We start from the raw sequence: 27386 nt of genomic DNA, 5'->3' as shown, positions 1-27386 counted from the left end.
AGGTGATAAAGACTAATGGGAAAAAATACAGCAAAGGATTTGTGTTGTGTGGGCTCTGTGGGAGGCACTGCAGTTCCACAGAATGGTCACGGAGGTCATTGCTGAGAAGGTGGCATCTTCAGGAGACGAGGGGGGAAGCCATGTGTGAGGAAGAACATTTCAGACAGAGGGAACCAAGTGTTCAAAGGTCCTGAGGTCAGCGTGTGTCTGGCAGGGCTGAGTACCACTGAGGAGGCCAGTGTGGCTGGGGTGGAGGGAGGGAGGGGAGGAGTCCTAGGAGATGAGGGCGTAGAGGCAATGGGCCAGACCCTCTAGAGCCACATCTAAGGGCACGGACCCGGATAACTGGGCCAGATTTGATGTCAACTTCAAGTGTTTACTGAGCACCTACTATGTGCTGGGCAAGACCATGCAGGTTCTTGGCCCTCATATGGCTTAAAACATACACGTGGAGGCGAGTGTCTGCTGTTCTTGTCTGCCCAGCATCCATGCACCTGCTGATAGCAGCATTTCCTGAGTGTTTTAGGTGGAACTGCATCACTCCCTGTCTGTGTAGTTCCGAGGGAGCCGGTCCCACCTACCCCCACCTTTGAGTGACTGGTTCTAGCTAGGCCACGGAGAGCTTCATCTGGCACTCGGTTGGAACTACTGGGAAAACGTTACTCTGTTTTCGCTGGGGTCACTGAGCTGGCAGGATGTAGGTCTTGTGCTGCTTGGGGGAATTTTTGCCATGACATGTGAAAGGAATGAAGCCAACCCAATGGAAACAGAGCAAAGAGATGCAGAGAGACTGGCTTCTGCTGACACCGTTTGAGCCCCAGGATTCAGCTGCGCCCTGAACTTTTGGTTATAAATGCCAATAAATTCATTTTTCTGCTTAAATCAGCTTGCGTTGGGTTTTAACAGAAAGAAAATTAAGTCGACAACTAATTACGGGGCACATAGAATGGGCTGTGCTGGGAAGCAGAGAAGTGGAGAGAACTAAGACACAGTCAGTCCCTGCACCTGAGGTGCTGGAGTCAAGTTAGGGAGAGACACAAAAAAGTAGGTGATAAAATAATTAGTGACAAATAGTATAGGGTGCTAAGGGAGCACACAGGAGGGACACCTAGCCCACTGTAGTCAAGGAGAGCTTCCCGGAGGCAGAGATGTCTAAGATAAGACCTGAATGCTGAGTTAGCATTAGCTGGGCAAATGGTTGGTGAGTGAGGAAAGCACTCCTGGCAGAGGGAACAGCACGGATAAAGGCCTGGATGTGGGGGAGTCTGCTGGTGCAGCCGTAAGGCTGTGTAGCCTGAAACAGAAAGTTGAGAGTCTGAGAGGCGAGGCAGGACAGAATGGAAGGAAGTAGGTCATGAAGGGTCTGGAAGCCAGCCCAGAGAGTTTGGACTTTATTCTGTGGATGAGGCACGAGAGACAACAAGACTTATAGAGACTAAGCAGCTCACTGAACTGAAATGGTGCAAGTGAAACATACACCTTGTTGAGCTTTCATTTTCCAACTCTGGGTACAACTCTTCTTACAGAAAGACAATAGTGCAAGTGAGATAGCAAACAACAGCTGACATTTGGCCTTAGTGTTAGGGAGGCAATAGGGAGTGGTGGGGATTGTGGAAAACTGGTGGCCACCGACCCCACTGAAAGGAAGCAGCTGCTATGCAGCTCCAGCCAAGTGGTGACGTTTGGGGTTCTGGGTGCTGCATGGCCAGATCTTCTGATTTTTCAAGAGAACCCAGAAGCCTGTAAAATCTCCCAATTTAAAAAATTTATTTATTCATTTAAAGTATGGTTGATTTATAATATTATATTAGTTTCAGGTGTACAGCATAGTGATTCAATATTTTTACAGATTATTCTCCATTAAAGATTATTACATGGTATTGACTATAATTCTCTGTGCTATACAGTATATCCTTGTGGCTTATCTAAAATCTCCCCATTTGATGGGTCCTAATCAAACTTCCAAGCTTTTGCACAGCAAAGGGAACCATAAACAAAATGAAAAGACAACCTACGAACTGGGAGAAAATATTTGCAAATGATGCAACTGACAAGGGCTTAATTTCCAAAACATACAAACAGCTCATACAACTCAATAACAAAAAGACAAATAACCCAATCAAAAAATGGGCAGAAGGGCTTCCCTGGTGGTGCAGTGGTTGAGAGTCTGCCTGCCGATGCAGGGGACACGGGTTCGTGCCCCAGTCCAGGAAGATCCCACATGCCGCGGAGCGGCTGGGCCCGTGAGCCATGGCCGCTGAGCCTGCGCGTCCGGAGCCTGTGCTCCGCAACGGGAGGGGCCACGGCAGTGAGAGGCCCGCGTACCACCACAACAACAACAAACAAACAAAAAAAATGGGCAGAAGACCTAAACAGACATTTCTCCAAAGAGGACATACAGGTGGCCAATAGGCACATGAAAAGATGCTCATCATCGTTAATGATTAGAGAAATGCAAATCGAAAGTACAATGAGGTACCACCTCACACCGGTAAGAATGGCCATCATTATAAAGCCTACAAATAACAAATGCTGGAGAGGGTGTGGAGAACAGGGAACCCTCCTACGCTGTTGGTGGGAATGTAAATGAGTGCAGCCACTATGGAAAACAGTATGGAGGTTTCTCAAAAAGCTAAAAATCCAGCAATCCAATCCTGGGCATATATCTGGAAAAAACTATAATTTGAAAAGATACATGGACCACTGTGTTCATAGCAGCACTATTTACAATAGCCAAGACATGGAAACAACCTAAATGTTCATCGACAGATGAATGGATAAAGAAGATGTGGTACGTATATACAATGGAATACTACTCAGCCATAAAAAAGAATGAAATAATGCCATTTGCAACAACATGGATGGACCTAGAGATCATCATACTAAGTAAGTCAGACAGAGAAAGACAAATACCACATGATATCACTTACATGTGGAATCTAAAATATGACACAAATGAATTTACCTACAAAACAGAAACAGACTCACAGATATAGAGAACAGACTTGTGGTTGCCAAATGGCGGTGGGGGGGTGGGGGAGGGATGGACTGGGAGTTTGGGGTCGGTAGATGCAAACTATTACATATAGGATGGATAAACAACAAGGTCCTACTGTATAGCACAGGGAACTATACTCACTATCCTGTAATAAATCATAATGGAAAAGAATATGAAAAAAAATATATAAGTGAATCACTTTGCTGTACAGAAGAAATTAACACGACATTGTAGATCAACTATACCTCAATAAAATAAATTAAAAAAAACTAGCCACTTTAAATGCTGGCAGCTAATTTCAAAAATGTAACCAAAAAATATATTTGAGAGTCAGGTGTAGCCTGCAGACCTCCCCTCCTCAACAGGGGGAAATCAAGCATAGGAAGGAACTGGGGTTGGACTGAAGGTTTGAAAGCTACGCATGGAACTTGGGGGCCTTGTGATTGGCTGTGGTCTGCTCGGTGGCAGAGCGGCTTCCAATGCCCTTTGGAGTTTTGGGTCTGATCCGTTTTCTGCCATTAGGTTACTAGGTTGGTAGTCTTGGGCAGGGCCTCCGTGTCCTGGGTACAATGGGGATCGCCACATCTACCTTGTAGGTTTGTCTCGAGGACCAAGGAGGTGACTCCTGGCGCAGTGCCATGCACACAGGGAGAGATTGACACTTTTTATCCCTATAATCAAAGGCTTCTGGGTATGGGTTACAATACGCTAGAAACTGAAATTCACCGTAAATGTGAAGTACTTATTTTTATTTATTTTTTTTACTCCAGACACCTAAATTCGACAATGAATGAAATGGACAAATTACTCAAAAACTACAAACTACCAAAACTCACTCAGGGCGAAATAGCTGTAACTATTAAAGAAACTGAAACCATAGTTAAAAACCTCCTGAAAAATGAAATCTCCAGGTCTACGTGGTTTCAGTGGAGAATTCTACCAAACATCTCAAGAAGAATAGCACCAATTCACCACAATCTCTTCCAGAAAACAGAAGAGGAGGCAACGCTTCCCATCTCATTTTTTGAGGCCATTATTACCCAGACACCAAAACCGGATAAGAAGAGTATTTAAAAAAACACCCTCATTTTTCAAGTAGAAAATGTTCATCATTTACCAGCTCTAGGCAGTTTGTGTTCCTTACCAGCACCTACAGTGCCCTTAGGGAAACATTATATGATTCCCGGGCTGGTCTTTTGAGGTCAGTGGGGCAGGAACTGTTATTCCAATTTTACAGATGAGCAAACCTCTATTTAGTTCCAAAATATTTCCATCACCCCCAAAAGAACCCCCACACCCACAAAGAAGTTGCTCCCCATTCTCCCTCCCCTCCGGCCCCTGGTAATGACCAATCTGTATCCTGCCTCTCTGTGGAGTTACCTACTCTGGATACTTCATGTAAATGGAATCATACAGTGTACGACCTTTTGTGCCTGGCTTCTTTCCCTTTAGCATAATGTTTTTGGGGACTGTCCACACTGAGCATGTATTAAGTACTCCATTCCTTTTTATGGCTGAAAATATTCCATCGTACGAATATCCTAGGATGTGTTTATCCATTCAACCACTGATGGACATTTCCAAAGAGATTCTTAAACTGCATATTTCTCTTTGAATCAGGCCCTGTTGGGGAACTTGCATCAGCGCTTTCCCCTCTCTGCCATCGGAAGGGCCCACAAGTTCACTAATTCACAGAGGAATTGTGGGAAGCAGGCACGGTGCGGGGAACCTCTTATTTCCCTGTCAAAGTCAACCCCCCATACAACCGCCTTGATACCTTCCTGCCACTCACCGAGTGACACCCTCATCACCAAAGGCTCACGGGAATTCCAGTGATCTTTGGACAGCTCAGGAGCCCTATTGTTGGGAAGTAAACACCGTAAAAAAGTGCAGGTGGGGCGCTGGGGGAGACGGCTTCTCAACCTGCTAGTTAAGTGTAAAGGAAAATTGTTCCCATTATTTAGGTTCGCAAGGTGCCCGGGATTTTTTTCCCACCACTTATCATTGTGAGCAGCACCCCCTATATTTACAGCGGACAAGAGCTTCTCATTCTAACCCAACCGACAATTTGTTGTAGGTTTTGCACAGGAGATTTGAATCCCTCTTATTATTATTATCTTTTTTTTTTTTCAGATGCCCTCCAGCATTCGTTGAAAGGTGGGGCTAGAGAAAAAAAAGTTGGCCAAAGTAGTCTGGGGAAGCAGTCGCGTTTCTTAAATTTGGGGGCGGAAAATGAGGAGTACTCAGGAGTCTTAACTAGCTCAGAAACCCTCCACCTAAGTAGAGATGGTCTCTCTCCAAGCAGCCAAGAGCACGGGGCTTCAAAGAAAGTCTCTGCTAATGAGCGCTTTTCTGACAACCCCAAACCATCTCTGAAATATATTTTATGTTGGAAGTAATCCTTTAATGCTCTAAAATACATGAGCAGAGGCACTTGGCATGGAGGCCCAGTGGCTCAGGGAAGAACTATTACAGGGGATTAAATCTACAAAGGGTACCACTCCCCTGCCCACGGCCCCTCCAACTGTCATTCACCTCTAGGACATCTTTGAAAGCATTTCCAATCTCTTCCTCATCCACCCCCGCCAGAATGACAACGGCAGATGTTCGCGTCTTGCCCTTACTGGATGGAATACAGTGACTAGTTAAGTCGCCACCCCTGGTCCTACAAAGAAAATAATCATTGCTTGAGAAGGCCAATCAAAGTCATCATTTCTTTATTAGCCACAAAGACTAAATACCTTTTACTTAACTGAAAAGAGAGCGGTGGGGCGGGGGGGGGGGGGGGACGGCTGGAGGTGGGGATGGAGATTTAAATACAAGGTTTAACCCCCAGTGGGGGAAAGAAATCTCCGACTTCCTCAGAAAATCCTTTCCAAATTGTATTCATCTTGACTTAATCCACATCTACCGAGTGAATTAGGCAGTATTTATTTTGAAAATCTACTTTATAGAGTTCCAAGGACTCTGTTTTCCTTGGGCAGGGCTGACTCCATTTCAGAGCTGGAGGCCGCTGCGAGGGCCCCGGCCAGGCCTTTAAACGTCCAAGGTGCTGGCCTCACATGGTTAACACAATGTAAATAAACACAGCTGAGCCTGGAGAAATTGGAAGGTTTTCTCATTAAAGAAATAAAATAAACAGATGTCCTTAAGCACTTTGGCTTGTGTTTGTCAAAGGATGGAGAGCTCTAGATGTCTGAAAGGCAGAAATGAATTAGAGTCACATCTCAAGGTAGAAGGGGGAAAAAGAAAGAAAAGGATCTGTGGTCCTCTGAATTAACTAATCGTCCTCCAGGGAGGGCACTTTTGATTTGAACCTTAGCAACTTCTACAAATAGTTTTTAACTGCTGGGTCATAAAACCAGGGATTTTATTTCTTCTCAGTTTGTAAAGCAGTAACGGACAGGCCAAGCCGCGTCTCGCCAACTGGATCTGATTGAATCCTGATGGCACTGTGCTGGGTATTGGATTCCGGAATCTGAGCCGGAATCACGTAATTACACCCGCTGAGGGATGGGGGAGGACTGTGGCTGGTCGGAGAGGGCAGGGGAGCCCCAGGGGGAGATGTGTTGAGCCAAAACCTAGCCAGGCTCTCTCTGCCCAGTCTCTTCTAGATACACAAAGAGGCTAGCAGGATCCGCGAGAAGAGTCGTCACCAGGTGAATTCATGGCTTACATCTTGCCTCACAGACTAATGTGTGAAGGTGTTGAGTTTAAATGTCCATTCTGGTTCAGTACATCTGGGCTGGGACCCGAGACCCTGCATTTTTTTTTTTCTTTTGTCTGTGTCGGGTCGTTGAGGCATGCAAAGGTTGTTGTGGCGCACGGGCTCCAGGGCACGCGGGCTCTCTCGTTGAGGCACACGAGTTCAGTAGTTGTGGCGCGCAGGCTTAGTTGTCCCGTGGCACGTGGGATCTTAGTTCCCCGACCAGGGATCGAACCTGCGTCCCTTGCATTGAAAGGTGTATTCTTTATCACTGGATCACCAGGGAAGTCCCGACTCTGCATTTCTAACAGCTCCCTGATGATGCCTGTCCCTGAACCACATTTCGAGGGGCCAGGAGGGTTACGTTACCACAGGGATCTGGCGATGCGGAGTTTCAGTTCCCATAAGAACCCATCGTGAAGATGTCTGAACATTCAGGCATCCTTCATGCCTTCGTTTGGGTCTCCCCTGTGATGCAGACCCTGAGCCTGGGATTCAGGTGCAAGCAGTTTATCTGGGAGGTGACCCCAGGAAGCACTGGTGACCGAGTACTGAAGTGAGGGGGGAAGGGAAGGAAATCAACAGGGGCAGGTCAATGAGCAGGCTGCTGCTGAGGGCTCTCTCCCTCTGCGGACACCTGGGAGACTGCACCCCAGACTGTCACAGGTACTTGCAGAGGAAACCATCATGTCTGTGGGAATGGGGAGGGCTGCAGGGATAAAGGTAAGGCATTAACAGCTCCAATGGAAGTTCAGTCCCAGCCATTTAACGATGATAATGATGATGTTATTCTATCATCAAATAATCGCATCAGGAAATGAATAATTGCAAGTGTATTATGGCAAGCCCTCCACGAGTCATCGCGATAGGGCGTTTCGATCAAGTTGGAAGGCTGGAGAGACCTTCCTAAGGAAGGGACGCTGGATAATAGTATGGCTTCTCTTTTATTTGTTGGAGGAGGGGAAGTGATAGGATTTAAACCACATTTAGTGAGCAGAATTCCCAGCCTTGATAATGGATCCCCACGACAGATGGTCTTTAGGAAGTAAGTTAGCCTGTGCTTTGTGGGGAGTATGGTACGGTTTTTGAACCACCTGACAAAGCTTGGAAGCTGGGTGGAGGGAACCAGGGATGCCTGTGTCCCCCAGTCTACGCGGAGGACCCGGAGGGGATGGGGACCGGTAACCTCTGCCCCACATATCCCACGTGCGCTGGGCACAGCCTGGCACTGGCAGGTCACAAATGTAAATGCCACTGGCGGGGCGGGGGGTGCGGTGGTGAAAGAGGCACCACGGATCCATAACGCACAGCCCAGGGAGGATTGTAACTCCAGGGAGTGAGGGGGGCAGAGGTGAGCCCCAGGGCGCATGTCCTGTCAAAGGGTCTCCACTCTTCGAAAACTCAGGCCTGGTGTTGCCAGATCTTCCTATTTTCCAAGAGAAGTGAGATATCCAGGTATTTAGGTAAAATATCTAGATTTTAAAGTACTGGCAATGAATTCAGAACTTAAGGAAATGCCAGGGGATCAGCCTGTCTTCAAGCCAGATGTGGCATCGCCAGTTTGAAACCTCTTACTCTTTCAGGTTGAGCAGAGCCTGGCCCTTTTAAAGGGGTGATGTGGAGGGAAACTCTGGATTGGCTCCTGCTCGGGTCGGCATCAAGGATCACCTGGCTCCGTTGCAGGTCCCCCCCACCCCCCGGCCAAAGGGTCTCTGACTCCAAGCCTGCCTGGAGGAGCTACTCGCTCAACACTCCACAGCCTCTGCTGAGCCCCTGCCATGGGCCCAGCTCTGGGTTACGTCAGGCCAGGCTGGCACCCGGCATCTTGGCCCCGGAGAGACGCCGACAGGCCCCTATCTTGTCATGTGTGTGATTATTTGTTCCCTGCAGGGCAGGCACCTTGGAATCTCATTTCTGCACTGCTTGCAACCACACAGGCTGAAAACTCCCTACCCACGAGCTATTTATTTATTCAACAAATATTTATCAAGTGGATGTGCCAGGCACTGTCTGGTGCCAGGGGATGAAGCTATGAAGACATTAGATCCAGTCTGTGTGCTCTTGGAGCTCAGTCAAGCAGAAGAGTTCACGCCAATGGCTTTTAATTTGCACCCTGAGGACCTTCACGTGGATCACTGGGGATGAAGTTTAGATACATGGTTAAGAGCAGTGGGCCACCTCCTGGCTTTCATCTCTTTCAAGGTAGGTGACCTTGGCTGAATTATGCTACCTCTCTGAGCCTCAGTTTTCCAGAGGTGGGTATAATAGGAGCAGCCGTACCTTACAGGTTTGTGGTGTAAAGCTCAGAGCAGTTCATAAAGGACGCTCGTCACAGCACTGTCTGTGCTGGTGGGGAGCTGGGGGGAGCTTCCTCCCTGGAGGAAGGGGGCATAAGGAAGACGTGGGACCCTGGGATTCAGAGCAGCAGGTGGATATAGGGTTTCTCACCCGCAGCACTATGGACACTTGGAGCTAGATAATTCTCTGTTGTGGGGACTGTCCTGTGCATTACAGGATGTTTAGCGGTATCGCTGGCCTCTATTCACTAGATGCTAGGAGCAAACTCCAAGTCATGACAACCAAAAATGCTTGATGTTGCCAAATGTTGCCTGGGGAGCAAAATCACCTCCAGTTGAGGACCACTGAGTTAGAGCAATGGAGTTGGACATAGGGCAATGTGGAAGGACCTAGGGCCACAGGGCAGAGGGAGAAAAGTGAGAAACAAGGGGTATTTAAATTTCATTTACAGACAGAAGACATAAATGCACACATGAAGACAATACGTATTTTACAGGAAAGTAAACAAAAAGCTACACAATCAATTATGGGGAGGGGAGGAGGAAGAGTCCAAATGGGTCTACAAAGAAACATACGTTTGTACCCACGTGATACAAGAAAGAGGCCTGCGTGGACAAAGAATGTGAATAACTCAACGTTGGCACTTGAGGTACAACTCAAAAATAAAAGGGGAGAATTTTTTCAAGAGGAATTTGTTAGTTGGCAATAGAGGGAGAAGAGATCAGGTCCCTTCGGAGGGAGACCATGGACAGAAATTAAGTAAGACATCTCTGGAGTCCAGGGAGCGAGAATAAGGAATCACTTTTCATTCTTTATCTGCGGTTGGTTCTGCCTTCAAAATATATCCAGGCTGCTGCACTTCTCATCTTCCTCATCTCATCCCCCCTGGTGCAAAAAACCATTATAGGACTGGACTGTTGCAGTAGCCCCCTCACAGGTCTCCCTGCTTCCAGCCTTGCCACCCAATAGCTTCCTCTCATGGGGAGCAGCAAGAGGGATTCTTCAGAAATATAAGCAACAAACCTCATGGCTCCCACTTGAGAGTAAAAGCTAGTTGAGTTCTACTTGACTTGTTGTGCTCCAACCATGCTAGCATCTTTGTTGTCCCTCAAATCCATCAAACTTCTGCCTCAGGGCCTTTCCACTTGCTGTTCCCTCTTGCTCTTCTACTAGATATCTGTTCCTCCACTTCCTTTTTTTTTTTTAAAAACTAGTTATGTCTCACTGTTTCAATAACAGTTTATAGTTTTCTACTGTATGTGCTTCTATAATTGTTATGAACAATTCCCATTTTTGTTGAATGTTAAGTTGTTTTAATTTTTTGCCATTATTTTTTTATTTTTATTTTTTTTAGTACGCGGGCTTCTCACTGTTGTGGCCTCTCCCGTTGCGGAGCTCAGGCTCCGGACGCACAGGCTCAGCGGCCATGGCTCACGGGCCTAGCCACTCCGCGGCATGTGGGATCTTCCCAGACTGGGGCACGAACCTGTGTCCCCTGCATCGGCAGGTGGACTCTCAACCACTGCGCCACCAGGGAAGCCCCCTCCACTTCCTTTTAAGTCTTTATTCAAAATTCAGCTTCCCCATGAGGGCTCCTTCCCTGGCCACCTTTTAAAAAATTTCATTTCAACCCCTTTCACCCTGCAATACTTCATATACTTCAAAGGACATCATCAATAAGGGGAAAAGACCACTCACAGAATGGGAGAAAATATTTGCAAATCACATATCCGATAATGGACTGTTACCCAGAATATATAAAGAACTCTTACAACTCAAAAATAAAAGACAAATAAACCAATTAAAAACAGGCAAAGGGTCCATCAACAGGTGAAAAGATAAAGAAGATATATATATGTGTATACACACACACACACACACACACACGCACACACACAACGGAATACTACTCAGCCATAAAAAAGAATGAAATAATGTCATTTGCAGCAACATGGATGGACTTAGAAATTATCATACTAAGTGAAGTAAGGCAGACAGAGAAAAGACAAATATCATATGATATCACTTATATGTGGAATCTAAGATATGATACAAATGAACTTATTTACAAAACAGGAACAGACTCTCAGACATAGAAAACAAACTTATGATTACCAAAGGGGAAAGGTGGGATTAGCACCTTTTCCCTTTGGGATAAATTAGGAGTTTGGGATTAGCAGATACAAACTAATATATACAAAACAGATAAACAACAAGGTCCTACTATACAGCACAGGGAACTGTATTCAATATCTTGTAATAAACTAATGGAAAAAAATGAAAAATTATATATATGTATATATACATATATATATATAACTGAATCACTTTGCTGTACACCAGAAAATAACACAATATTGTACATCAACTATACTTCTATTAAAAAAACCAATAAACGATTTAATAGGTATTTCTCTAAAGAAGATACTACAAATGGCCAATAAGTACGTGGAAATATCATTAGTCATTTGTCAACATAATTAGTCAGAGGAATGTAAACCAAAACCACAAGACATCACTTCACATCCACCAAGAGGACTATAACCAAAAAGACAGATGATAACAAGTGTTGGTGAGGATGTGGAGAAACTGGAACCCTTATCCTTTGTTTATGGGAATGCAAAATGGTGCAACTACTCTGGAGAAGAGTCCGGCAATTTCTCAAAAGGTGAAACATAGAGTTGCCATGTAACCCAGCGATTCCAATCCTAGGTATAAAACCCTAATGAACTGAAAACATATGTCTATGCAAAAACTTGTACATGAGTGTTCACAGCAGCTTTATTCATAAAAGCTGAAAACCCAACTGTCCATCAACTGATGAATGGATAGACAAAATGCAGCATATTCACACACTGTAAAATTATGCAACAATAAAAATGAAGTATTGGTATATGCTACAACATAGATGAATTTCAAAAACATTATACTAAGTGAAAGAAGCCAGTCACAAAAGACCACATATTGTGTGATTCCATTTATAAGAAATGTCCAGAAGAGGCAAATCTATAGAGACAGGAAGTAGATTAGTGGTTGCCAGGGGCTGGGGTGGGCGGTGCTGGAGGAAATGGGGAATGATTACTAATGGGTATGGGGTTTCTTTCTGGGGTGATGAAAATGTTCTAAAATTAGATGCTGGTGATGGCTGCACAACTCTGAATATACGAAAAACTAATGAATTGTACACAGTGAAATGGTAGATTTATGGTATGTGGGTTATTTCTCAATAAAGCCGTTATTAAAGCATACACACACACACACACACAACCGGGCCTTGAGTTGAGCTTCCAATTGGTACTGAGCTGCCTGGAAGGCAGGGCACTGAAGGAGGAGTCAGGGCTGACCCACTGTGAACCCAGGAAGACTGCTGATCAGTTCCCCTTATGAGCCCTTCCTGGCCATAGGCAAAGGCTTCTGACCACCAGGAGCCTTTTGTCTAATCCCAGCTGGAAAAAACAGAGTTCAGGGACTGCAGGGAGGCGGGGTGGGAGGAGAGGTTAGGAAAGAGGCGGCCGGCAATCACTGGCGTCTCTGGCTCTCCAGGGAACCTCTAATGGATCCACAAGATGTGGGGAGGTACAGCTACCAAAGGGATGCTCTGGTTTTGAGCACTGGGTAGGAAGAGATGGAAAGGAAGTGGAGAGATGACAGCCTTGAGCAGCACATGCCCTGATTGGGAACAGGAAAAGGGCCCAGTTTCTGTTTTAAAAGTCAAACAGTCTGTTTTTGAATCATTTCTTAATCATTTTAGCTCTGTTGGTCTTATTTCCCTAAGTAAACAGTGAGTCGCTCCTCCGGCTGGGACCACAACTGATACGATTTCTGCTTCCTGTACAGTGCTTAACACAATGGCCATGAGCAAAGAGTCCTTGGTGTAGATGTACAGAGGGTCATGACCTTCAGAGCCCACTGTGGACACACTCCTCACTCCAGGATCCTCACCATCTTCTGGAAAGAGCACTTCAGTTTTCTCTGGGGTACCATCCCTCCCCAGCTCCATCCATTTGGTTGGGACGGAGCTGACCTGCTCCTCTACTCCCTCCATGCCAGGCTCTTGATCTAGGCTGGCTACACAGAGCCACAGAGTTTGATGTATGGATGGGCATTTGACCCAGTTTGAGCCAATGAGATTCAAGCCTGGGAGCTGTGCTGGAATTTGGGAAGTAGGCCTTCTTTTTCAGTTGGGATTTCTGAGAAGCAGTTGCCAGAGAAGGAGTTGCCACATGGAAAAAGTCAGCTGAGGGATGAAGAAAGACCAAAAGCCCGAAGAACACTGCTTGAGCTTCTGGATCCGGCCCAGGCTGAATCCCATTACCTCTGGGTTTTTCCAATTACTGTCATCTAATAAATTCCCTTTGTAGCTTAAACACTCTGTGCTTCAAGCTGAGAGTCCCACTTGATACCAGCTATTAATAATGGGTTCCATGTGGCTGCAGCTATTGGAAGAGCACGAAGAGAAAGAGATGTGGGCCAAAAGTCAAGGCCATGAATTTAAGTTCCATTATGAACCTGACTACATAACCGCCCTGTGTCTCAGTTATTCTGTCTGTAGAATGGGGCTCACACTCCTCTACGTCCTCTCCTCTCCTCTGTCTTCCAAGTTTATAGCTGTAGCCCAGACCTCTCTTTGGAGCTTCAGACCCACAAATACAGTTGTCCTCTAGGTGTCTTGAACAGAACAAAGTTTATTTTTCCTCAACAATTTTCTCTTTCATTGTTCTTCCTCTTACTAATGGTACTTTGTGCTAGAAAATGCTAGCTGTCCTCTAATATCCCTTCTTCCTTTCTCCCTCTCAGAATAATAGAATCCCTGAATTTTAATAGAGCACATGACTAGACTACATTTCCCAGACTCCTTTGCAGCTGAAGGTAGCCATGTGATCACATTCCAGCCAATGGCATGTGAGCAGAAACGATCTGTGCAACTTCTGGATCTGGCCCTCCAAAGAGAGGGAAAAAAATAAAAATGAAAAAGAGAGTGGTGGACTCCCCTTTTCCTGCTTCCCCTTCTTACTGGCTGGAATGCAGACATGGGGGTGAGCTATGTTTCATTTTTCCAACGAGGGCAATGCTCTAGGAATGGTAAAGAACAAGATGGAAGGGGGTCTCCATCCCTGGTACTGGGTAGGGGCCTTACCAGCCTGAACTGCTTATGCCTGGACTACAAGGTGAGAAGAATAAACTTCTATCTTGGTGAAGCCATGGTTAGTTTGGGTCTCTCTTAGGGTGGCTCGATTTAGGAAAACCAACCAACAAACCAACCAACCTCATTCCTCACTTAACAGAGCTGGAGGAGTAGAAAGTTCTAGAAGAGGAATAATGATGGCACTGGAGACCTGGGGGCTCCAAGAGCATCTCACCTTAGTTTTCCCTGGACATCCTGGGAACACCCAGAGAGGCAAGTGCACCTGAGGTCTACCTCTCGTTATCTCCTGGATGACCTCACTCTCTCTGGGCCTCAGTTTCTCCTACTGTACCATGGAGACTAATTGATGTGATGGTCTCCCAGGTCCTTCCAGCTCTGACCTTCAGTGGTTCTGTAGTTCTAGGATGGATGTTGAAACTCAGATGCCAATGGGGTCAGGAGGGTCCCCTGAACAGGCCAGGTGAGGCTGTGGATGGGCTGGAGACTGTACACCCCCGCCAACTGGGCAGCTGCTACTCAGCCCCTGCTGACTGCTGCCACGTGCGAATGCAGGATTGCTAGGTTTTCTAATTTTTCAAGAAGACTTGGAAATTGCGATTGTTTTGGTCTGTGCAATCTCCTGATTTTTTAAATGTTGGCGACAAATTCACATTTTTTCGAACACTCTAGGGGCCAAACACAAATGTCTGCAGGCAGAATTTGGCAGGTGGCCCCTAGTTAGGAATTTTTTGTTTTGATACTATTTTCTATCCTACCTACCTTCATTCACCAAATATTTATTCAATGCCTACTAGGTGGGGGGCACTGTTCTATGCTCTGGGGACAAAGCAATGAACAAAACAGAAAAAAAAGGTGCCTGTCGTCATGTTGCTTTCATTCTAGAGGGTCATCCTCATTCATTTTCCCAACAAATATGTATTGAGCAATCTGGTCCATGCACTGTGCTTAGTTGGGTTGATAAAAAATGTTCATGGTCTCTGTCCTCAGGCCACATATAGCTTAGAAGGAGACAGAAAATAAGTGCATAATTATAATATAAATGAAAAATAGAGTTATGGGGAGAGATGCAATTTAAATGGGGGTGGGAGTGGTTAGGAAAGTCCTCTTGGAGGAAGCTACCTTGGAAATGGGAACTGAAAGATAAGTATGATTTAACCTAATACCTGAACTTTCTAGAACATTCTAGATTATAGCAGAAGCTTCCAGTGTGCCCCTCTTCTGTGTCCTCTCAACATGCAGAGGCTTCCTCCTGTTAGGATCTGTGATTCCCTGCCCTAGGGTTTTCATGGGACAGGCCAGGACAGGGAAATAACCCCCCCAGAAAAAGCCCTCAACCCACGATGGAAGGGAATGTGTAGATAAATATCCCAGCACCTTGCTCCTTGGGGGAGTCAATTCTGAGGTGTGTTCCAGAGTAGCCCAGAGGTCCCCGGTGGTTCCGAGTCGCAGGTACCTGCAGCCATAGCTATCTACGTACCCTGTATTGGCTGCCTTCCCTTCCCTGCCTCACTTCCCCACTCTGTACCTCGTGCTTCCTGGGATCACCGCCCAACTAAACTACCAGCACTCACTCCTGGTCTCAGGCTCTGCTTCTGGGAAAAACTCGGAAGAGATGGGAGAGATGGTGGCAGGTTCCGAGGACAAAAAGCAACTCAGGACAAGTAAGAGAAAACAGGGCTGGAGAGTAGGGCAGGAGCCAGCTCATGGAGGGCCTTGGAGGCTGGGCTTAGGGTTTGTCAATGGGGAAGCCACTGATGATTTTTCAGTAGAAGAGAGACCAGGCTTGTATTTTAGGATGACCCCTCTGTAGGGGGCTGGCAAGGGCAAGAGTGGAGACCAGACAGCTGGAGGGGAAGGTGGCTGGGATTAGGTGATGGGATTGGAGAGAGCTGGCTGGTGATAAGTGACATGGACCAGGTGCCATGGGGCCCAGAACAGAGCTCTGGGCTTTGTCCCTGTCTTGAACGAGCCTGTAACTTGGTTTAAAGAGTGGTAGTGAGACACAGACACAAAAATCTTAGCCTAGATTACAAAGCCCTACGCAATCCATGGGAACTGAATTGTTGCATGAAGCTGTGGAACTTCTCAAAGGGTAAGAAGAGTGAAGGAATGGTTCTTGGGGGGCCGGTGGCTTTATTGGGGGTGGTTAAAAACCATAGAACACCCAGCCTGGGTGGGCAACTCACTACTGCAGCCCCTTTGGGAAAGCCCTGCTGTTTTGCCCTAGGTGCCAAGTCTGCTCTGGTGCTTTCAGCAGCTCTGGACTCTGCCATCCTTTACCTAAGCCGTGCACACTCCAAAAACGCATGCCGGATTTCCCGCAGGCACTGCTAGACACATTAACGGCATTCCTCCTCGGCAAGAGATTTCTGCACCACCAACACCATTTTTATATTCTTTACAACATAACGGCAGACGATAAATCTATCTTGCTAATTACACATCCAGCTTGTTATAACCCTCATAAAAAACACGAGCAGCTGGAAAAGCCATGAGGTGATGTCAAATCATATTCCTGGGCTCTAAACAGAAACAGAAATATTTTCCAGGCGCTGGTGTGTCTCATGGTTCCCACTCGTGTGTGGAAGCAGCTGCCAATAGGTCGCTTACCTCGGATGAGCCGACGGTGCATCTGTCCCCTAAAGCCGCGCCCTGCCACCTCTACCTGTCTCCTCGAAGAGACGGCAGACGTCTGGAGCACCCGCATGTGGTTTGATACAAAGCCCATGGGATCGGCAGGGTTTGGGTTTCAGTGGTTGGGTTCATTTTTGCATTTTTAAGGGCGTTTTGACATTTCTTGCATGGACCACCGGTCAACGGACAGCATCTGCCCGGAACTCTAACTGGATGGTTCCCCGACATAATTTGTCGGTGATACATTTGCAAAGCTGTTGCTAAGATCCATGCTGGAGCTGACAAGATGCCTCCCCCTTGTCTCAGAAAAATGGAAGGAAAATTAAATTCATCTGCCGGAGACACTAAAATAAACAACAGGGAAGAAGAAAAGTACTTTACCTCGTTTTTCAGCTAGGATTACTGGGTTTGGCCGAAGCACCTCCTAGCCCTCTTAGGAGGAGGGAGACAGCCGAAGACTACAAGCCTATATCCTATCAAGTGGATGTTGAATGTTTCACGTGTTGGAAGAAAAGGCATGGGAGACAATGGGAGAAGCTAATTAAAATTTCACATGTCAAGGGAAGATTCCATAGGCCTTCCAAAGCCCGGCTGACGCAAAGGGGCAGCTTGTTGGAGACGCCGTCCTATGAACTGCCCTCGCAATTCCCAAGACAAACCAGCTGGACAGACTGTCACGTTGGAAAAAAAAAAAAAAAAGGAGGCAAAATGGATTCTTACCTTCCCGTATCTGGAGGCAAAAGTCCCCGTGAGTAAGGAGTGAAAAATAATTATTGTCTCATCCAAGTCCCACACGAACACACGCTGTGATGAAAGAGAGGGAGAGAATGGAGACAAATGCACTTGCTTGCATTTGACTTAATGTCTGCAGAAATTAATTCCCTGGGAGGAAAAATATGTCTTGAAAAACATTATCTTTAAGTTATAAAACATGTGACTCACGCATGTATCCTCGAGTCCCCATTCAACCTCAGCTGTGTAAAATATATTCTGATGGCCAAGTTTTTGGGTTCCTATCAACCCACAGATGCCAGAACCAAGACGCCTGTTCTTGCCTTTCACATAAAAGCTCAAAAGAGGAGTTCAGTCCAAAAGCAATAAAAATCGTAGAACTCATTTGACAAAATGAAATACTACCATTTTACGTTCACTGCTCACCGTAAGCCCAGCTACTTCTAAACATTTCTGTTTTTAGCAATTCTGCTGATTACCTTTATAACTCTAAATAACACCTTTACTTATTGATTTGCCAACTTTAAACAATATCTTTTGACTGGGCAACGGGAAAGATGAGGGTTTAGCTCATGGTAAATCTCCCCCATTTCTCCAGAATTTTATATTTTTCACATATGCGAACCCCTCTATTTCCAATTCCCATCAGCACTGGACACTTTCTCTTGGCTAAAACAGCAAACCCAATATGGAAAATATGGACACTGGTGTCCCTACCCGTTCCCACTACCTCCTTGCCTCTTGAAGAGCTGACCTTTAGCCTCACTTTTGCATTGTCAATGTGGATAAACTGGTTTGTGCTTTGGGTTTTATAACTGTACTTAAGACTTCTGTGCTCTGTCTATATGGTGATTTTAAAAGTTGGTAACCAGTATAGAGCATTTATGTACATCTTGTGATTACTGTTCACTGCAGAGCAAAGTCATGTGCTAGGATTTCACTTCCTTCTCTATGTATCTAATGTCATAGCTCCAGAGCCACTTTAAGGAGACTGTTCCTACCACCAAGGTCATGTGTATTCTCCTTTCTTATACTCCATCCTGATTAAAATCGTGCCATATCTCAGTTTGTTCATAGGAATCACGCCTGTTTGGAATAACTTTCTGTTTTTGCTGGAGCTTATTAATTGCTTTAATTCTTTTCTTGTTTCCAATAACATGCCTTCAGTAGAATTTCAAATTCAGCCACACCCTCTGTATCAAAGATGTTCTTCCTCTGTGACAGAATGTTCCAATGTGGACTGGATCATCTTCAGGCTTGTTACATAGCTAGCATCCTGAAACTTCCCTTTACTGCATTTCTGGGTCAGATCCACTGTTTTCTGGATCCCAAGTCTCTTTCTTGGTTTTCTTCCTTGTTTTGCTTGAGTACATCCTTAAGTTACTTCTTCTGAAAGGAGCATGGAAAGTAACCTTCCTGCATTTTTGCTAATCTGATCATGTCTTTATTTTGCTCTAAGGTTCCTCTGGGTGCAGAATTCCAATTGGAAAATAATGCCCTCTAGATCTTTGAAAGAATCTATCTTGTGTCAAGCATGATTAATGAGAAGTCTGATGTTTCACTGATCCTCAGCTCTTTACAGGTTTTACTTTTTTTCCTCTTTGGATTTTTTTAGGCTCTTTTCTTTATACTTGGCATCCTCAAATCCCATGAGGATATATCTAGGTGTTGTCTTTTTTCATTCATACTGTTCAGCACTCAAACATTTCTCAAGCCTATTTCTTTAAATAATGTCCTCCAATCTTTCCCATTGTTACATCTTTCTGGAATTCCCAATAGACAAACTAGATCTTTTGGATTGATATTGCTTATCCTTTAAAAACAGTGTTCTGTAATTTGGTCTTTTTGATCTATGTTCTCAGAGATTTCTTTAACTTTCTCTTCCAACCCTTCTATGAAACTTTTTTTAAAAAAAATTTATTTATTTATTTATTTATGGCTGTGTCGGGTCTTTGTTTCTGTGCGTGGGCTTTCTCTAGTTGCGGCGAGCGGGGGCCACTCTTCATCGCGGTGTGCGGGCCTCTCACTGACGCGGCCTCTCTTGTTGTGGAACACAAGCTCCAGACGCATAGGCTCAGTAGTTGTGGCTCACGGGCCCAGTTGCTCCGCGGCATGTGGGATCTTCCCAGACCAGGGCTCGAACCCGTGTCTCCTGCACTGGCAGGCAGACTCTCAACCACTGCGCCATCAGGGAAGCCCACCCTTCTATGAAACTTTTGATTCTCACTATCATTTAAAAATTTACAGTAGCTTTTACTTTGTCTCTGAGTGTTCCTTTCCCAATAGCCTGCACTTCTTTTCTCGTGGATACAAGACCTCCTTGAATCTTTATAAGAAAACCAATCAGAATTTTTCTAAGATCTTTTCTGTTTCTTAAATTACCTTTCATAGTTTATCCTATTCATTTATCTTGGCCTCAATTTTTTATATGCTGGTTTTCGTAAGTTTTTCTGGTGATCATTATTTTTAAAAACAAAAGGCCTGCGTGATGTAGCTGGTGTTGGGGGCAACAAAGGCACCTACTCAGTCTACCATCTTGAATGGGCCACCTTGGAAAACTCTCTGGGGGTCAGTGGTTGTATTTACACATTTGTAATGCCTTTAAAAGTAAAGAGAAAGGTAGTATCTAGAAGGAAAAAGGTCAATTAATACAGGTTTTCAAAAAAATTAATAGACGTGAATATTATTTTGTGAATTTCTTTTTTTTTTTTTTTTTGCCTCGTGTCCATCTTGGCATCTCCCAATTCACGCCACTGGCCCAACTCCTTGCCAAAGTCCATTTTTACATGGAAATGATTCATTTAAGATAATTAGACAGCCATAAGTTTTTACTTATTCATTCAGAAACAATTTTTAGTGAATATTATTTTGTGAATTTGTTGATCTTTTACATTTATGTGTATGTAAATGCTGGGTCATGATAATAAGTATTGTTCTTATTATGGGTCATGGTAAAAAAAAAAGTTTGAAAACCACTGTTTTTGAAGAGAGCTTCTGGGGTTTAAATATGCCAAGTCCTAATTCATCTGAACTAACTAGGCTGGATCAGTTAAACTTAGAAATTTTGGTAAGAGAATTCTTTAAAAAAATCAAGTAATTTCAAATTTAATGCAGACTCCTTAATTTACTGACTATATCCTCTCTGAAGAGGGTCTGTCCCTCTTCCCCACTAGTCCCCCATTCTATCTCTCTGTGTTAGATTCTCAGTGGGTATACTGTTCCTGGTGGACACTCTGCTCGTGACCCTAACTCTTAAGCCCACCAGGGTTTGGGCCAGGGGTGGGCCCCTAACCCCAGCTGGGTCAGAGGCCTTTCCTTGGGAGCTCAAAATTGAGACCTGGAAAGAAATTCATTGTCTTTGGGTGGCTGTTGGTAGCAATGTGATCTGAAGGACAGGGAAGACTAGTTTGCAGAGAGAGAGGAACAGAGGGGTGAGAGATGGAAACACGACCCAACACTTCTGCAGGACTTGGTTTTAGTCAGAAGTAGAGTGAGGGGCCTGGAGGAGAGTCGTGCCCACTGAAAAGACACTACCGCTTGGGGATTCTAGCACCTACACTGTGGAACATAGGGAGAGAAGGTGTAAATGCGTCTCCTTGCCCCTCCTACCTTCTGGTTCCAGTATCTTGCTGACACTTGCTGTACCCTTGGCTCTTGGGTTCTAAGAGAATCCCTGTATCCTTAAAATAAACTCTGCTTTTTCACTTAAGCCAGCTCAAGTTGGTTTCTGGCACCTGCAGTTGAGGGATTTTAACTAATACATACTCAGAATTTTCCTCCTTTCCACTTCTCTACCTAATTTCTCTCTCGTGGGCTGCAGCCATCAGCAACGGTGCCAAAGACTTAAGAGGTGTGACCCATGCAAAACCTCTGTGCTGTTATTGAGCACGGCGGTGAAACACAGCTCACACCTTTTCAACTGTTCCTGCCCAGTGGTACTTACTCTGGAATCAAGAAGCAGATGTTTCCAGAATAATATCACCCCATAATCCTTCCACGCCCCCCCCACCCCCTTCTCAGCTTAATGGAAAAATGTCTCTCCACCCCCACTGTCCCCTACCAAGAGCAGAAACCACGTCAGGTGATTGAATACATTTTTAAAAAATATTAAAGTACGTGTTGCTCTCCAGGATTTCTATAGCTCTGCAACTTCAAGCTGGTAGAAAATCCTCAGGCATCTGGGAAGGCAGAAAGCAAGCGTGATCAGGAGTGAGTAAATTTTCTTCTAGCCTTGTGCCAAGGCCTAATCCCCCTGAAGGGCTTGTGCCAAGTCTCCTTGGTTTTAGAAGGTGGTGGCTTTAAGAGTTAGAGGAAAAGCAAGAACAGAATCCTCTGGACTGAGAAGAGTCCCATAAGCAGTGGGAATACTTGCTCTCTGGCAGGTCCCGAGGGCAGTCGAGCTCACAGAAGAGATGGCTGTGTATACCAAGTGTAGGGGACGAGTGTGATGTTCAAAATATTTAACACTTTCTAGGATGATCGGAACAGACACCAGCCACAAACAACTGCTACTGCTCTCTTAGTGAATACTGGCTGACTAGCAGAGCCCTACTAGTGACGCTGGTTAGCTAGTACAGCCCTACCAGTGAATACTGGCTAAATGTCAAGTGTCTTGGTATTGGCCATTTGTTGTTGGGGTCCCCAGCATCCAACTCCTTCTTAGAAGGAGCATCTCGGTTTTCTTTCCCCTTTGTGTGCTATCTCGGTGAGACTCTCAATCAGGGGCATGAGGATCCAGGCCAGGCCAATGGGATGCTGCCTCCTTGGAATCGGACATCAAGTGACATGGCGCTAGAATCTCAAATATCTCGCTCTCCAGAAGGGGCCGGCACCCTGAAGGTTCCCCAGATTCCCCAGCGTGGTCTTTGTTACTATTCTTTCTAACCTTGGTTGTATCACTTCCTCTCCATGCTGTTCCCTCCCAGTAGATCCTTTTTCGCTTGAGTGACCAGAATTGGTTTCTGTTGCTTGCAACCGAAGGATCGCAGCTAATACTCCAATGTTCTCACTCTCAACAAGGATGTCTATGCTCAACATATGGCATGGAAACCCCAGAGAACAGCTGGACTTTCAGTGACCACTGCAGGTACTGACAATGAAAAAGGGAGCAGTCACCAAGCCACAATGGACAAGAGGCTATGATTCTGTTTTCTGAGACCACTTGAACCCTGAGATTCTCATCTAATTCTGGGAGGGGAAAGGCCCCATTAATGAAATGGAATTTCCTACCACCCCGGTGGGTGGGGACTCAGAGTCAAAACGACACAGATTTTAAGGAAGTGATGAAAATGGTATTTCTTAGCTTATCTGAGTTTGCCAGCTGACCTTTGTAGCTGCTACATAATTTGTACAGGATTATCAATAGGGATGTGATGATGCTGCATTTGGATATCTTGACAGTGACTCAAGCTTTGCCAGTACTACCCATGTACACCCATGGCACACTCAAGCCAGCAAAATGACTGCCTTTTGCAAACAAGTACGAACTCGTGCGTGTGCCCATTTTTCTCCCTTGATAGGTAACAGTTGCTTCTGTCTGTTTTGGGGGCATCCATCTTGCCTCTGTCCCTTCTAGTGGTCTTCCCCATCTTTCATGCATGCTGTTCTTTTTTGTTTGTTTGCTTGGGAAAATGTCAGTGCCTGACCGATAACTCCACACTTGCTTTATTATAATAAAGATGGGCGCATCCCTTAGACCAGTAGCTCTCAGTCTGGGCTGCACTGGAATCACCTAGGGAGCTTAAACATACTGACACCTGGGTCCCACCCCCAGGGAATCTGATTTAATTGATCTGGGCTTGAGAATGAAGGTTTCTCAAAATTCCCCAGGAGATTCTCATGTGCAGCCCAGATGGAGAACCACCGAGAAACTCAGAATTACAGAAATGATGCAAACTTATTTGAGCCAGCCTCCTGTCTTCAGGTAGATAAATATCTAAGTCATAGTAGAATCACTAGGGGAACTTTCAGAACTCCCTGAAATGTCTAGTTAATTAGTCTGGGATGGGGCCTGGGCATCTGAATTTTAAAAAGCATCCCAGGTGATTCTGTCATGTAGCCAAGGTTAAGAATCACTCTAACCCAGTGGGGAAGGTCCACTGTCCAATGTCATCTTTACTGGAGGCTCTCAAAGTGTGCTGCCCAATGCACATCAGCACTGTCTAGGAATTTGTTGGAAATGTGAATTCTCAGCCCCGCCCCAGATCTACTGAATTGGAAACTCTGGGGGGTGGCCCCAGCCGTCTGGGTTTTCGCAGGCCCCCAGGTGATGTTGTTGTGGCTCACATTTGAGAATCACCCATCTTTACCATCTCTAGGGTCACTTTTCCTAGCCTGGCCAGTCAACGGTGCTTCCGTGTGACCAACCGAATTCTTCCCTCCTTTCCACCAAGGGCCCTTTTCTCTGTTCTGCACTTTGTGAACACACAGGGCCATTCTCCCCCAGACAGAACTCTGCCCGACGCCTCCTGTTCCGGCCACGTGTGGAGATGACATTCACCAAGTCAGGCAGAAGCCTCTGAGTTACCTCAATCTCATTGTCGCCTGCTGGGGAGGGGTCACTGCTCCGCTTAGACCGGCCTCGGAGCTTCCCGTCAGAGGCCCGGTGCGGCCTGTCTGCGTCTCCCTCTTTGGCTGGCGTGGAAGGTCCATTGTGCGTGTTATATTCACCTGGCGTAGGAGAGGGAAGGGCAGACGTATCAGAGGCTTGGCTGAGTGTGTCCTCCCATGAGCTATTACACCAGAACCATCTAACTCCAGAGTGGGAGGTCCCCAAGGCAGCAGCGAAGGCAAAGATCACGTAGAATCAAAATTACTCTTGAAAATGCCTTAAACTGCCCATTCATAATCATTCATACACCCAGCAAAGATTTACTGAGTAGGTATGGTTCCAGGCACTGGTTCCATAGCACTTAAATTCTAGAGAGAGGAGAGACACATTAGACAGACAAGTAAGTATATAATATGCCAGATGGGGACATATGTTATAGAGAATTGACAAATCGGCTAAGAGTGCAGGAGTGCTGGGAGGTTACTAATTTTTTTGTTTGTTTGTTTTACATCTTTATTGGAGTATAACTGCTTTACAATGTTGTGTTAGTTTCTGCTGTACAATAAAGTGAATCAGCTACATGTATGCCTATATCCCCATAGCCCCTCCCTCTTGTGTCTCCCTCCCACCCTCCCTATCCCACCCCTCTAGGTGGTCACAAAGCACCCAGCTGATCTCCCTGTGCCATGCATAGGGGAGGCCTCATGGATAAGGGGACAGCCGAGCAGGGATCTGAGAGAAGTGAGGGCAGGGGCAGCTGGGGAGCTACAATTCCAGTGAATGGAGTTTTGTGTTTACAATTGTCTATATATCCTAAAGCCTGAGAATTCCTAGACAAACAGAAGGAAGAAAATAACGTATATATATATATACATATGTATGTAGCTGGGCATCAAACTCTTCTACCTTTAAGAGATCCCTCCCTTGGGGTGAATGGGGCGTGTGTGGGGAGAATTCTCTAGGCTCCTATCCCTAGGCGGCTTGCTCCACTTTCTCTACTAAAAGCCAGTCATTTAAGCTTTACTTGTTCAGAAATTTGTCAACTTGAGGTTATATAGGCAAAAGCGTCCAGCACAGGGCTGGCAATTAGGAGATGCCAGTAAATGATTTAAATTGTGTTCTGGCTTGACTACACCTACATACACATGGGGATCAGTGAGAAGGTGCAGGGCCGAGGGTGGGCACCTGTGGCTTCTCATCGAGGTGGTGTTTCCGGACACAGTGTACTGAGAGGCTGCCAGGGTCCTGCCCTTGGGCAATTGTCTAATAATCCTGAATGAACAAGTGGGCAGCACTTGTTCCCAGCACTCAGTTCCCAAAGCCAGCATCCAAGTTGTGTTGTTTTTTAAGCACAGAAGTTTTAAATACATCTTATTAGACTTTATCATCTTTATTTAACTAACAAGGGAACTGAGGCTTAGTGAGATGATGTACTCCTGTTGTTACCCTACAAATTAGTGGTAGAGGCAGAAGTAACATTTGGGCCCGCCCTTGTCACTAGAGTGACAGAACTGTAAACCAGCATGGAACCTTAGAGGACGTTCCATCCCGCTCTCATCTTACAGCTGCTCGTTTTAGCTCCCAAATGTACCCTGCGGACTCCATCTCTCCTTCCATAATTGCCAGTTCTTGGATCATCGGGGGGAAAATGCTTTTGTATAAAAATGCTTGGCAATGGACTAATTTTTTTCCTACCCTGGAAGGAATATTTCCCTCCAAAACCCAAGGGACTGAATTTTTTTTTTGTTTAATATTTATAAAACTGCTTAGCCAACTCAGGACATAATAAGAAAAGATGTGATTCTGAGTTGTCAGAACTGTTGGGCTGTCTCCAACTCCCCCAAATTTTTAGGATACAGCCTTAGAGATTCCCAAACATCAAACTAGCAAAGACTTTCTTTTGGAGGGTGAGGAACAGGCACTAAATAAATTCACAGATGCTTAAGAGTCATAAATAAAGTTTATCCTGATTCACTAGGTAGTTCTAAGGCTAGGGAGGCTTAGAAAACACTTGTTGGCCCCATTAAAATCCAGGCAAATATTAAAAAGAGGAGGAAACACCAGCTACCTACAAAATGTCCCAATAAAGTGTTATGTAGAGTCAATTTATTAGGGGTGCGAAAAAAAGCAGCCCTTTCTAACCATATACATTCTTGAGAATGAAGGGTCAAAATTCAAGGCCAAAGTCAGAGGCACACATGCTAGAGCAATTTATAGGAATCTTTCTTGGAGTCATTTCCCTCTTTTTATTTCTCCCTTTTTAATGTTTTTACTTCTTTATTTTAACAACTGTATGGAGGTGTAATTGACATACAATAAACCACACATACTTAGAGCACACAGTTTGGTAAGTTTTGACATATGGTCACACCTATGAAACCATCACCACAATCAAGATAATGAACAAATCCAGCACCCAAGCGTTTCCTTGTAATTCCTTTATAGTCTCTTCCTCCTGCTTCCCGCCCAGGCAACCATGGATTTGCTTTCTTTCACTATAAATTAGTTTATATTTTTTAGAGTTTTAAATAAATGGCATCACTCCGTATGCGTGTACACACATGCGCGCACACACACACACACACACACACACACACGTCTGGCTTCTTTCAGCCAGCATAACTGTTCTGAGATTCAATCCATGTTGTCATGTATATCAATAGTTCCTTCCTTTGTGTTGCTGAGTACTATTCTATTGTGTGGATGTATCACCATTTGTTCACCTGTTCACCTGGGGATGGACATTTGGGTTGATTCTAGTTTTTGGCTGGACTAAATAAAGCTTTTATGAACAGTCACTCATCAGTCTTTGTATAGACAAAAGCTTTCTTCTTATGAGAGAGCATGATTACCAGGATATATGGTAAGTCTACGTTTGACCTTTTTTAAGAAAAATATTTATTTGGTTGACCAAGTGTATTTTTATATGCTAACAACAAGCAGTAGGAAATAGAATATTTTTAAATGCCATTTACAGTAGCATCGAAAAATATGAAATATTTAGGGATAAATGTGACAAAAGATGTGCAATACTTGTACCCCTAAAACTACAAAACACTACTGGGAGAGGTTAAAGAAGACTTCAGTAAATGAAGAGATGTATCTCATTCACAGGTCAGAAGACTTACTATTGTTAAGATATCAATTCTCTACAAACTGATCAAACACAGCCTCTGTCAACATCCCAGGCCTTTTTTTTTGTAGAAACTGCCAAGTTGATCCTGAACTTCATATGGAAGCACAAAGGACCTAGAATAGCCTTAACAACTCTGATATAGAAAAACAAAATTAGAATACTAACACTACCTGACTTTAAGACTTA

The 27386-nt window shown here is 45.0% G+C and overlaps 1 protein-coding gene across 1 annotated transcript in view; it reads right to left on the bottom strand.

Annotated features, from left to right (window-relative positions):
- Positions 1-27386, bottom strand: part of EYA2 (EYA transcriptional coactivator and phosphatase 2) — a 174735-nt gene that overhangs the window by 55503 nt on the left and 91846 nt on the right. The window contains exons 7-8 of the mRNA XM_073793066.1: positions 24041-24183; positions 17503-17586 (exon numbers count right to left, since the gene is read on the bottom strand). Of these exons, the coding sequence (XP_073649167.1) occupies positions 17503-17586; positions 24041-24183 (227 nt within the window). The remainder of the gene's footprint in view (positions 1-17502; positions 17587-24040; positions 24184-27386) is intronic.

Source organism: Tursiops truncatus, chromosome 15, assembly GCF_011762595.2.
Source record: "Tursiops truncatus isolate mTurTru1 chromosome 15, mTurTru1.mat.Y, whole genome shotgun sequence".
NCBI classification, from domain to species: domain Eukaryota; kingdom Metazoa; phylum Chordata; class Mammalia; order Artiodactyla; family Delphinidae; genus Tursiops; species Tursiops truncatus.
The sequence above is the reverse complement of the archived record's forward strand: the minus strand, read 5'-3'. Positions and strand labels throughout refer to the sequence as shown.